Source organism: Falco cherrug, chromosome 12 (genome assembly GCF_023634085.1).
Source record: "Falco cherrug isolate bFalChe1 chromosome 12, bFalChe1.pri, whole genome shotgun sequence".
NCBI classification, from domain to species: Eukaryota; Metazoa; Chordata; class Aves; order Falconiformes; family Falconidae; genus Falco; species Falco cherrug.
Genome location: NC_073708.1, coordinates 11768197 through 11782362, shown reverse-complemented (window position 1 = coordinate 11782362; position 14166 = coordinate 11768197). Strand labels below are relative to the sequence as shown.

Genomic DNA, 14166 nt, shown 5'->3' with positions numbered 1-14166 from the left:
ATCTTGGATACAGAATTACTTTGCATTTAAAACCAATGCTATTTGACATGCTAGATTAATTTTATACATTCCACGCCTAGTAAAGTTTTTGTAGTACCATCTTTTAAAAGGTGCTTACTCACTCATACAGCTACAGGCTCATCCATTACTACGAATGGAGTTCCAAGAACAAAATAGCAACTGCTCAAACTATCACTGTTAAGCGCCACATCTCTTCCGAGGCAGTAAGTGGTTACACTCCCCCTGTGCATGCAAAACTTCCACTCACATCTGTGAGGGAACAGACACACAAAGAGACAACTCAGTGGGTTTTGATATGATCGCTCCTGTTAAAAAACATCCTCCACTGGTCTCTGCCTGCTAGCTTTATGAAAAGCTCCCAAATTTATAAGATTTAAGTCCAACCAATGCTTCAGCTTCAAAAGCTTGACTGCAGTGTTGTGTTGCCCATGTTTTACTTCATTTTTATCTAGAAAATCCAGTGCTCCCAAGTAACCAGCAAGGAATTTTGAAGGTTGTATACACAACATTTTTTTTTTTTTTGGGGGGGGGGGGGGGGGGGGGGGGGGGCGGGAAGAGTAAAGGAGATGACCCAGCCTCAGCTGTAAAGATACTGTGAATAGGTCAACAGCATCAAATTCAGATCAGATTCAGTGCAGCTGTCCCACATTATCATTGTTGCTGAGGATGTAGTATACGAACAGGCTTCATCAATAACCCCTGTGACATTCTTAGGAAAAGTAAAAATTGAGGTGTTTTCATATTAGGTATTTTCTAAATAAAGCAATAGTCTCAAAAAACAGCAAATAAATACTGTAGCAACAGAACTACCTTATGAATAAAACGAGCTTACTCAGTTTCCTATGACCAGTAACCCATTATTCCCAACCTCCCTCATGATAAAACAACTCACCATACACCACAGTAACAGAGCTAACCAAGAGGTAGAATATTTTCACAGATTTGTGAAACTAGTTTTCTAACAGAAACATACAGTCTGAGAAGTACTGCTCTGGAAACTGTACTGGAATTTTACCCTTCCTTCCTTTAAAGATTTTTCATATCAAGTGTGCCTAATGTATTCCTGCCTTCCAAACCTAAAACAAGTCCAGCTGGCAAAGCAGTGTTCTCCTCTATTTCATACTTCATCAGTAACAGAAGCTTCCCATACCTGGACACAAATTCTCATCTCAATGACACCAGCATCTCGACAGTAGGTGCCTTTTCAGCAATATAACTATTAACACTGTTACAAACATCTAGGCTACCAATAAAAAAATTACAGCCTAGCTAACGTAGTTATGCCAATATAACTGTTCTAGTGGCAACAAGGTTAATTCTTAATTTAAAAATAATAAGAGAGATCTTAATTTGTTCTCTTGTTATGTTCTTAGATTAACGCTTGTACAGACCCGACTTCATACAGAATGCTATCTCAAAGACAACAAAACTGCATTAAAATTTCTGTGTGGAACTCAGTAAACAACATTATTTCTGATAATCAAAAAAGAATGTAATTCAGCCCTTCAACTGTGCTGGTTTTGCAGTTTCAGTCAAATTTAAGTGATGAGAAGTATTTTGCCCATAGAAGCAGCAATTATAATGGAGTATGATGAATAACAGCATAATTTCAATCATGGCTACTTTTCAGAGTAGAATCACACTAGAACAGACAAGCTACACAGTAGGCAACCAACCAATTGTTCAAACCACTTGGCTTAGTTTTCTCCCAAATACAAACTCCTGTGCCTCAGCATGTGCTAGAACATAATTATCGCTACATACCAAGGTAGTTTTGGGAGAGGTGCTGAGGGAAATATGCTGTGAAGTCAAACCCATGTAACACAGTTGGGAGAAAGGTATAAAAACTTCAGAAAGCATAAAAGCTCCCCATTGTTTTTCAGTCCTAGTGGTTATAAATAGAAGGGAGCAAAAGCATTGCCCAGTGCAAATAATGCCACTATATCATGTTGCACCTCAGCCCTGACCTGCAACAACCCTGCTGCTCCAGCTCCCCTGCCTCTGCGTTACAGCCTTTAATCACACAGGAAAAGGTTAAGCTGGAGCTATGGGTTTATGAGAAGGACAAACCTCCATGCAAGACAAGGCTGACACCACCGCTCACGTTCAACGACCAACTCCATCTGCCCAAGAGGAAAGAGCGGTGCATTAACTTGTCAACCCTTCAGGTCCCATTTGTTCTGCTCACACAGGGCAACCAGCAGCAGTAAGCCGTTTGTTGGCAAAGGCACTCTCGTGAGCAGCTGATGAGCACTGGCTGGTGCTTAACACAGCGCAAGGCTCACCGCACACCCAGCAGTGGGGAGGGGGGTCCTGCACAGAACCGTAAAAACGTTTGGGAAGAACTGAGGATCTCTCTTCCTGCTTTCCTTAGCAACCTGACTGACTGCTGGTTTGTTTGGTTGGGTGTTTCTGTGCATTGGGCCAGGATGCCTGAAGAGCGGATCGATAGTTGCAATGGTAAAGCTAATAAATCTGAGTGCCTTGTGCTTTTCATACACATTTTATCTATGTTTAAGTAAATATCAATAATGGCATTACAGGAAATGCAGCAGGGAGAACCCAGGGACAGAAAGAGGCAAAGTACTCAGCTTTCTGCTCACATACAAATAAATACTTCTTCCCACACCCTACTATGCTACCCAGAAATTTTTGCCAAAACACATGCTATTTTTCATCTTCAATGAAAGTCAGCAAGAAGGGAACCCTAGTGGGCAGCAGGCCTTACAATATCTGCCCACTGCAGCCTCTCCTCCCTTATATTTTCATGTAAATCATTAGCACTCATCATACTAAGGTTTTAAATAAACGTATACATAGTTTATGAGCAAGTTTCACTCATATCAGCTCATAATAGCCTTTTTTCTGAATCCACATACCTTTACAATCACATCCAAAAAATCTTTATTAATGTTGTCTCTCTATTTTCACTGGGACTATCTCACTCCCCTCACACTTATTTACTTTTTTTACCATAAAGCAGGCATCGCCCTGTCATCCAATTCCCTTGTTCACGTTTTAAATTTAATCAGAGTACCTGAGGAGTCAATAATCACATTTGCCTTTCTGACAAGAATCAGAAATGGAAATAAAGCTCATGCTGCACAATAATCATGTAATCTGCAGCACTGCATCTGAACAATTTCTCAAGCAGTCTAAAGCAACCTCCTCTTTTACTTGAAAACATAAAGGAAATCAGCCTTTTGAAATTAAATTTAATAAGCCAAGCAACTTGATCCAAATACCAAACAATAAATTAGTTAAAAGCCACCAGGAAATCCCCTCAAATCACAGCATCACCTTTCAAAAAATGTATTTCAATTAATTAAAAATGGGAGGGGGAAAAATGTTACTATTATATTAGATAGATATTGTTAAAATAATTACTATTTCCCCCTGGTTGCTTAAGACAGCATTACTAAAAACAGTTTTAGCAGCAAAGTTGGAAGGTAATGCATAGCCTAGAGTGCCCTCTTTCTTTTCCAAGGGGAGTTTCAGGGAAATATTCTGCTCATGATGTTAGCCAGTTGTTTCAAATAAATTGATAACTAGACTGCATTACGAAAATCTAAACACAGAAGCAATTCAGCCTCAGATAAGTGATATCCTTACACTAGTGATAAACATGATTCTACCTTAATAAAAATATACTTACAGAGCCATCTGAAACTGTTCAAGCCATTTTTTCTTCAAGTCTTTAGTTTTGCAATAAACTTCTAAACCATTTTGACCTTGGATATGAATGAGGTAGAAGCCATAAGACCACTGCATAAAAAGATTGGCAAAACAAATGTCATCAGTTATGAAGAAGGGTGGGGTGCATGCAGCAGCGAAAGCAGCGTTTGTATGTTCCTTAATCCCCTGATTTTGGGAACAGCACAACCACATTATTGTGTTCACTTAGGAATGACTTACTCAAACATTTTAATTACATCATAATAAACAAAAGTTGAAATTCCTAACTTCAGCTTACATTTGACACATAAAACTTTGTAAATAAATTGCATATACATTCTGAATGCCACCAAAATGTTTCAAATTGCTGCCCAAAAAAAATGCTATTTTATCTGCATTAGCAACAAATATTTACCTTCTTATTTTCTTTATCAGTAGTGGGGTTATTTGTAATTTTGTATTTCTGAAGATCTATTATTTCCTTCATTTCATAATTATCACCTCTCCGTTTGCAAACGATTACAGCTAGATCAAACAAGAAGATATGCCTATGAAAATACAATATAAATTTGGTTAAAAACACTCCAGAAAACCAACACCAAAAGTCTTATTTTACATACCTTAGCCTGTGGCACTGAAAATTTTGAATGTGAAGAACTAAACTACTGAATAACAAAACAAAAACCACTGAAAGTTTTCTTGCTGGAAACCTATTACTTGCAAGGGACTTAGGTGATCTTAGATGATAACATAACAGCTAACTTCCTGTGAAACACTTTGCAAATTGGCTTGGTGATAGGCTCTGTGAACCCACAGTGAAACGGAAAGTAGTTTCAAGAATCATTGAGCTGAGCTCAAATCTAAAGAGAGTTATTTACAGGCTTTTTAACAGCAAACATCAGAAGTCGTGCCCTCACCTGTCCTGCCTTGCACGTTTGTCTAATGTAGTTATCCTTATTTCCCCATCACCTTGAGGTCTTCCATACTGTAAGAGGGAATGATTCTGAAACAGAAGTATTATGTATGATTCAATATAGCAAAAATGTCAAGATGATGACACATTCAAATGTTCGACCCCTCACTCCTTTTACTCCAAAAAAGGACTTTTCAGGCCTGAAAACAACATCTTTTGCTCATTATCATCTAAACTAAACACAATAAAGATTCAGTCCATTTCATTTTCATCTTCAAATGGGAATTTTTTTCCCATTACAAAACACCCGAGTCACTGTACAAATGCAAACTTTTAACTATAGAAACACATTAACTAGACAGACCCTCAAAAGAGCAAACTTCTGTACTTCAATATTCACATCATTCTAAACCAAGCAAAGCATACTTATACTTCAATATTATGAGTAGTATACTTTCATAGGAAATGGGGGAAATTTAAATCTATCAACATTTCTTATCAAAACTTATGTAAAAACTGTACATAAATTAAAGATACCACATACCAAATTCTCTATTGATAGTTGAAACTGTCTAATTTCACGGAGCGTTTCATTATCTCTCTTCACTTCATTTACATATTGAGCCAAGTCCTAGAGCACCAACAGAAAAAAGGAGGGGAAAAAAACCTCTTCTATAACAGACCACGTTAATACATTATTTTGGCAAGTTTATTTCTGATTCTGTCTTTGGCTTATCTCCATATTTAGTTATTTAAATATATATACATATATATTTAGTGTTCAAGAATGACCAATATGTATGTGGAAAAAAAGGAAAAAAGTCTCTGCATATTTTCAATATTATTTCAAACTTTCTTCATCACATGTATTGAAACACAAATTTAGCAGCAGGAAAGAGGAAAACATGTAATAAATGGTAAAAAGGGGCTGATTTTTTCTGAATTTTATTAATATTTTATTTTCAAGATTAAAAATAGAAATATAACTTATGCAGCCCACTGCCAAAAAAGCAGTCAACAACATCCAATATCTGAGAATAAGACAGAAGGTAAATAGAGTGTATAGTAGAAAATGTATGTAAGGTAGCTCAAAAGAAGCATGTAAGGCATAAATATATCATAAGTCTGGGTGTTTATTAGGAGAGAAGCTACTGCCCCAGTAGTAGGACCTTGCTCTTACTGTTGCACAGCAGAGAGAAGCCATGAAGCCATAACACAGCAGATTTTAAAAGGGGCTTTTAATGGTATATACTACCTGAAGTTGCAGGTTGAGATCATTATCGTCCCCTTTACCAGAACATGTACTGTACACATTTCACTAAAGTCTTTGAAATGCTCCGAGCACACATGAGTAACAGTGACAATTTCCCGGGGCTTCTCTGTTTATGGCTACGGATGAGGTGTGAGAAGGAGCAGTAATTGGTAGGGTCAGGGCTACCGAGAGTAGCAGCTGGAAAAGGCATTCTGATCTTCACAACTTGCTTTCGCAGTATCCCTTCAACGTGGTCGCAAATTTGGAGGGTGGGAGAAAGATACATCTTCTTCCTAAGACTTTTTAATCAGAATCTAAGAATAGCTGCAATCATTATGCTAGCTTCCCAAATCAATCTGTGCAGGATACATTCACATCAGTCTCAAAAGAGAGTTAGTGTGGAAATTAAATAACCTCTTTCCTTGCTGCTAAAAAAATCTGACAGCATAATCCTTCCTAGAATTTTTTCTTTCTTGGGGGGGGCAGTAGCACTTTGCTGGCAGATTTCCAAAGACATTTCATTTTGAGCAGACTCATCAGGGTTTATAGAAGCAACACACTGATGCTGCACAGTTACTTCTACTACACCGGTAAGGGTTACTGTAAGAAGATACAGTAAAATGGGAGGGAAATAATGCTGCGGCCTTAATGAGAGGTGGTCATACCTGGAGGGTTTTGTGGGTTGGAGCCGGTGTGGCAAAGAGGGGGGGGGGGGGGGCGCGAGTTTTTTAATTGGCTGGTTATGTCCTGCCAGCCAGCACATAACTGCCACAGCCACTCTGGCAAGAGATTTCTTAACTGGTTTTCAGTCCAACAGCCTCTAAAAACAATGAAGCAAGGCAGGAAATGGGAAAGAAAAAGAGAGAGGAAGGGGGGAACACAAACCAGGGCAAACAGCAGCAGCCAGGATGCATGGCTTGCCACTAGATGGAAGCAACACGGTGCCATCCCATTTAGGGCATCTCTCCATGGGAGATTACCATGGTGGCTGTCTGCATTCGCTGCGCAAAACTGGGTGACAAAAAAGAGGAACCAAAAATCTCCTTTGTGAGCTGGTCTGTATTGCAGGCATTCAAGGCAGATAGTCACATACTATGAGACAGCCATGTGACCCAAAACTTAGTCTGACTCCAGCATCTTCTGTGGATGAGATACGACCTATGTCGTGCCTTCCCCACAAAGGATAGAAAAAATTTCAGTTTCAGCACATGAATGTCACAATTCATGCTGTGAAGGCAACTGAAGCAGAACTGTGCTTCCCTTCTGAAGCTGTGCAGAGGAACACATACTACCTTATATATAAGGCAGCACAGCTATTCTACAAAGCGTTTGTTGGTATTACTTGCAGGTGAATGTACAGTGACAGATACTCTACCTCCAGAAAGACACCACAGATATCATATTAAGATGACAGAATAGAAGTCTTGTAAAGAAATATAACTGTCTTAATCTCACTGGGAAACTACTGACCTTGATTAAAATTGACTTACCATGGTAGAAATATTCCTAAATTTTTGGAAGTGAGACCAACATTATTGAAACACCTGTTTTTCATCTCATTCTATGGCAGCAAAACAATGTAGAAATAAATTGAAATGCAGAAGTTCCATTTCATAAACGCTCCACTTCAGAAAACTAGTGAACTTGTTTCCCAGCCTTGAGCAAAACCCTCAAATATATACTTGCCCTGACATACTCACAAAGCTTAGTGACCCGTGAAAACATGTTTGATCTGCTATGAAGAACATTATCATCTCCAGGAAATGCAGTTCTAAGCTACCATTTTAACTGCCAACTAAGACATAAATACTTCATTGTCATGAATATTTACCTTCATTGCGTCAAGTGCCAGTTTTAGATTTGCCTTCTCCATGGGATCAGTAGTGTGCTTTACCAGCTCCTGTGGACAGAGCAGTTAAAACTTTTCACCCACTGTCTATCAGTTTATAAACTGAAGTTGTCATTTCTTACCCCCACATCACCACCCCAATAAAAGAAACGAGCCAAAACCTGTAATCACTACCCAGTAATTCACATTTTCATCCCCATAGTGAGCAGCCTACAACTGACTGGGGACTACTGCAAACAGGTAATTGGCAAGTGTTTTAGTAAGAATGTTGTGTAGCCCAAACACTGACTTTAGCTGATAATGAACCATCATTAGAAGCTAATTTGGTCCATCTAGGACTTAAAACTTGCCGAATCAGATCATTACTATATGTGCATGCTGAAAGCACAGGTAAACACTTGAGTTCGTTTGCACATTACTATACAGTACATCATCCCATTCCAAAATATGCATTTGTGTGCAGAGGGGGATGTATCCTGGCAATAAAATCTCTGCTAAACTGTGCACTGCTTAGAAGTCGTCACTGTCTCATTACGTCCAAGATAAAGCTGACTCAGAAGACATATTTAATCAAATGTAAATGTTTAAAGAATTTTTTTGGCCACTTCCCATATGGAAAATAAAGGGTTTTTTTGGTGTTAATGAAGTGAAAAAGTAACCTTTTGGGGAAACAAGTTATTTCTTCTTTATAATTTGAGAAGAGAATTATACATTTCAGCTAACATAATAACTTGCTAAAATCATAGGAAATGAACAATTCTAATAATTGACTGGGGTAGTTTTTTCTTTCAAAGTCTATAAAATATTTCTTTCTTGTACAATGTATACTATAGTGTCACACAGAGCATAGTGACACATTGTGTATCATCTTTTCATAATAGACAGGTTGATTATAAAATCATGACTCAGATCTCATAAGTGTTTTTTTTAAAAGCAGTTGGACCATTCATTTTGGATGTTTTTGGTTTTTTTTTCAATTTTCCATTGATGAAAATATTGATGACTCATTTATAGAAATATTTCAAAAAATGTAATATTACAAAGTGTATGTTGCTCTGCAAATTCAAAATTATGCTTCACATACAAGTAGTAGATCTTTTTAAAATGACATTTTACAAGCATCAGCAGAGTTGACAGTCTAATACAGCAATATATTTCTTTGCAGCTGAACTAATGAGTCTCCTGGCACACCTATCAAATTAAATTTATAAGACTCTCCACTCTTATTACAGGGCTAACTGCAAAAGCTAATGCTTTGTGGGTTATAACAAGAAGCATTTCAAAACAAATATGGCTTTATTGTAATTTATGACAGCAAAGAAGCATCTTAAAAGAACGCTTTAAGTATGGTCCAGCTTCCTCTTTTGGGGGGTAATGATTCACATTTCAAAGTAACACGATTATAGTTTGGTACTACTAACCATTTTAAACGTACCAAGAATGAAAGGTTCAGATACTGAGGATGCAATTGTGTTTCAGGGTTTTTTCCCCAGATATGCTTCAGTCTGAGGAATGATCTCTGTAAGAAAATCCAGACTTGACTGGATTTTATTCATAACAAATCATCCTCAAATCTATGGAAATGTCAATCACTTCCCTTTGATAAAAACCTATAGTTCTCATTCTTAGAATCCGCTGGTGACAAGCAATCATAGTTTTGCTCTCGGCCCCCTTAAATTTCAAAAATAAAATACCTGGAGCAGTAGGTGGTATTTTAGCACTCTCTGCATTGGAACCACTAGAAGATCCCGCAATGTAAACTTCCCATTATTGGCCCTCTTGGAACATTCCTAGTTCAAAGCAGAAGAAACAATAAGACAAGAGACTTAGAAAATAAAAATATTCAAGTGTTATATATGACAATTCAGTAATACATAGGCCAAGCAACTATATTAAGCTTAAGATAAAGAATATCAACAAAATGAAGGAAAACAGTTGATATGGCAATAGCTAAGCAAAAAAAGACTGGGTCTAGAGCCACATTCTTATATATTTCAGCTGCATAAGGGCAGAATAAACATCACAGACAACAGCAATTGGGCATTCCATTGAACTAAAAAAAAGACATTGCCTATAAGCACAGCAAAGGTGGCAAATATTACAACTATCTTCAAAAAAAAGCAAAAGATATTCTATAATCCTAGAAACTATAAACCAGTCAGTCTCACTCCAGCCACTGCAAAAATTACAGACAAAGTCCTCTTGGAAGCAGTTTCTGGGCACATGAAGAAGGTGACTAGAAATTTCCAGCATGGATTTACCACAGGTAAATCTATGCTTTACCTACTTGTCTGCTTTCCATGCCAATGAAATGGCTAGAACTCCAAATGGGTCGGGAGAGTCTACCTTGATTTTTCCATGGCTTTCAACATCATCTCCTGCAGCATCCCGATATCCACATTGGGATGCTATGTTCCAGATGAATAAACTACTAGGTGTATGAAAAGCTGGCTAGATCCCGAGACTCAGAAAGAGCAGTGACTGTTTCCTACACTACCTGAGGGACAGTTGCAAACATAGCTCCTCAGAGGCCCATCCAGGGACCCCTCCATTTTAATGTCTTTAGTAGTGATCTGCAGGAAAAGACAGAGGACATCCACAGCAAGTCTGCAGGGAACAGCAGACTGGAGGTACAGGTGACACTTTTCAGGCCATGTCCAAAAGGAACCTCACATGAAGGCAACAAGGTGAAGGCTGAATCCTTCCTAGTATGCACTAACCAGAGACGCACTAACCCTGAGGGCTGACCAGCTCAGGGGTCGTGGCAGACAGCAAGCCCTGTGAGGCTGTGGAACCAGGGCTTGTTCAGCTTTGAGGTCCCTCCCAACCTGAGCAATTCTGCAATTCTGCATTCTGAGATGTCACGATTAACAGAAAGGTATGGCTGATGATCACTTCTCAGAAAAAAAAAAAACTTAACCCTACTAATGTCAGTGGCAAAGATTCACTTTAGTGCCATGATGTATACCACAACAGCTCACATATTCATTTGATCAGAGGCTCCAAAAAATTGAAGGAAGCAGCACATTCACATGTGTGTGTGTATAAATATATATATATATAAAATGTATATACACAAGTTAAAAAATACTGATACCTCTAACTTCAATTTAACATCTTCTTTTGTCTTAGAGATGTTGTCCAAGCATGATATCGCTATCTCCACTTGACTGCAGTACTGTCCATAAATAACCAATCTAAATCAAAACAAGAGATAAAGAATAAAAGGCACATATGTTTATTTAGCAAAAATCCTTGATCATTTTTCACAAATACATGGTTAACAACCCTCCTTTTAAATGGCGCAGTGCCTAAATAAGCAAGGATAGGATTTAGCCACAGACTTACAATAGGCAGCACGACTAACAAGGAAAAATATTTAGAAGAATACAATTTTGCTCTACCTTCAAAATGCTGTACAATCATTGCAATTTCCTTTAATATTCACATGTATATGTTCTGATAAATACAGGACTCATTGAAAAGCAGCACGACTGTTGTTTAATAGAACAACAGTCTGTAGCATTTATAACACTGTAGATTTCCAAGGTTGTAAAGAATAAATTCAGTCCTAACAGGATCAATTACAACTATCCTTTACAGAACTTGTAGGTTACCCAAAGTGATCCATCTCCATCAGCTTCTACCATGTTATATCCTGTGAACTCTCAGATAAAAGTAATAGTGTATGAAAACTCAAGAAATTTTCAGGAGTTATCAAGGCCAGCAATGCTTCATCAAGGAGTGTCTTTTATGACAGGAGTTTCTTGCCCCTGTTTGGAGTACTTCTTTCTGCTAGTCCAAATGCAAAGAGCGCTGTTTCCTTTCACTTTTTCAAATATTTCTTGAGGTCATTCCTTCTGTATGCTTCAGATCCCTTTTTTTTTTTTTTTGGGGGGGGGGAGGGTCGGTGTCCTATGAGCTTTCCATTGAGGTCTCAAATTTCTTTTTCTCTCACCTAATCTTTGCCATTTTTCTTTTCTTTTTCTATTTTTTTTTTCACAATTAAAGTGATGATACCGATTTAACACTTAAATTCTGATTGTTTTTAATCACTACATGGTTAAGACACTGAGTCTACCTCTGTTTCCTCTTTTTATAATACAAATCTGAGGTTTCTTCTCAGTGCCCTTCACTTCCTTTTTAGCACACATTTCAGACAAACTTTTGAAAGACAAGCATTTTCCAGAACAATTTTTTCTCCCCTGATTCCCTCCTACAGCAGCAGAAAGTCTAACAGCCTGGGAAATAACTACGTCCTGCTCCAAAAAAAGCTGAGACAGAGGGTCTTGAAAGGCAAGACTGTTCATGGGCAGCCTGGGGCACCCTCCTCCCTCAGAAAACAACTCTCCACTCCAATGTTTTCCAGATGCTGCTGTCGAATTTCTCACAAACCTATTATTACTGCAACAATCCTCCTTCCCCATCACCTCAAGCAAATCCAGTTAGCTTCCTCATGTCTTTCCCACTCCAGTCCCAGAAGGAACTAATTTTTACCCAGGTTAAAAGGGTTACTTCAAGGCAGTCCACAGTACAAGTGTTTTTCAGCTAAATACCACAGGCATAAAAGTTCATCTGTACAGTCCAGCAGCTGTTCAGTGCTGGCAGAAAAAACAATGTGAAAAGGTGGATAAAAAAATGGCAATTAGCCTACAGGGCATGGCATGCTGCCACAGCTATTCTGTTATCAGCTTGGCTGTTTTTCACAGTTTGAAGGCAGAGTGTGTTTGCTTTACTGTCACACCTTTGACTGCAGGGTACAGTAAGACCCTAGTCTCCTCTCTTCTCTTTTGCACCTGCTTTCTCTTCTTTCAAGTTATGACCTCTTCTGTTTTCTGTAGCCTGGAATAGCCGTAATATATATCCTTGCCTTATTTTGCCCCTTCCCGTTTTATAACGTTTTCCCTGTTAAACAGTACACATACATGCTATGAAATACCTGGGATTCTTTGCATTAAAAAAAATGCCGTGAACAAGAAGCTACTTAAGTTTTGTTCAAAATACAGATGTTACCTGTCTAGTAACAATATTGCCAAAACTAGGGGTAAGAAGAGGGAGGGCTCTTCTCCATAGCAAGAGGTTACGTTTTGACTTCCAGGCTCAGAACACCAAATACTAGTTTAACAAGTATATTCACACTGAATTCAATCCTGTTTCAGAAATACTCAAGCAAAAACATAATAAAAAATACTTTACCAAATTGAGCATAGATTATCACAATTAGTAAAAGTGCATAAAACTTACCTTTCCTTGTAGTTAATAAAAATTTGATATAGGTTCTGATCATTTTTGTTAACAATGGAATCATTGATGTCCTGTGTTAGATTTCTGTGAATTTTCACCAAATCCTTAAAAAAAGCAATGGGAGGGGGAAAGGTTTTTCAAAACAGAAAAACTTAAAGCTTTGAATATAACAATACGTTATTTCATGTTAGACCCATTAATTTCAATAAAATTGAAAACCGATCATTTGAGAGTAGTACCTAATTTCAAGGTTTGCCACATCTTCCATATAGTGCGACAAGAAAAACTAAACTCCAAGAACTACCTATTAGAGACTAATTTATACTAGCTTGGAACGTGCGCTGTTAATTCATCTTCATTTTATAATGATAATTTTAAAATTAAGTAAGTCAAGTAAATGCTTTAGTGACAAGATAAAGTAATAATTCATGTCCCTGAGCTGTGAAAAATTAGTTTTGTACATTACATTGACCAATTAGTGATGTTCTAGTGCCAAGTTAACTGCAATCATAATGAGTTTCCCAATACAGCAGGCAACTAATGGATGAAAGGCAAGAATATTGCAGAAGGATTTGCTCCCCGAGTATAGCAGCAACTCACCTTACTTGTTCACTACTAGACAAAAACCTGTAAGCAACTATAGCAGATTACATCAGCCTTAATACTGCATGGATAGTGTCAAAGAATTCACAAGAAAAAGTAAAAACAGGTTAAGTTTTGAAATCATGATAACTGACTAAGTGGTGTACAGACCACCGTAATGAAAAAATAGAGGACATTAAAAAAAAAAAGCCATTGAAGATGGTTTAATGCAGTAAATTATATACCACAAAAATAGTATGCAACATTGAGTTGCAAACTAAGTGAAAACAACTTATACTGATGAAAAGTAGGAGTACAAGAGTACACGCAAGGTCAATCACATCACAGGTGAGGGAGAAAAAAATTAAACCAGATCAAATTCAGTTGATAGCAACTGTATAGCCTTAAGGACCTGGGAGTTCTGTTGGACAGCAGGTTGCCCACAAGCCAGCAGTGTACCCTTGTGGCCAATAAGGCAAATGGGATCCTGGGGTACGTCAGGAGGACTGTGGCCAGCAGGTCAAGGGAGGTGATCCTGCCCCTCTGCTTGGCCCTGGTGAAGGCTTATCTGGAGCACTGTGTCCAGTTCTGGGCTCCCCAGTTCAAGAGAGACAGGGAACTACCAGGGGC

General features: G+C 38.1%; 1 protein-coding gene across 2 annotated transcripts in view; it reads right to left on the bottom strand.

Moving 5' to 3' along the window:
• Positions 1–14166, bottom strand: part of VAV3 (vav guanine nucleotide exchange factor 3) — a 171316-nt gene that overhangs the window by 82996 nt on the left and 74154 nt on the right. For both annotated transcript variants that reach the window (XM_055724411.1, XM_055724412.1), the window contains exons 8-15: positions 12955–13058; positions 10808–10907; positions 9405–9500; positions 7693–7761; positions 5154–5240; positions 4614–4699; positions 4112–4244; positions 3677–3786 (exon numbers count right to left, since the gene is read on the bottom strand). In XM_055724411.1, the coding sequence (XP_055580386.1) occupies positions 3677–3786; positions 4112–4244; positions 4614–4699; positions 5154–5240; positions 7693–7761; positions 9405–9500; positions 10808–10907; positions 12955–13058 (785 nt within the window). The remainder of the gene's footprint in view (positions 1–3676; positions 3787–4111; positions 4245–4613; positions 4700–5153; positions 5241–7692; positions 7762–9404; positions 9501–10807; positions 10908–12954; positions 13059–14166) is intronic.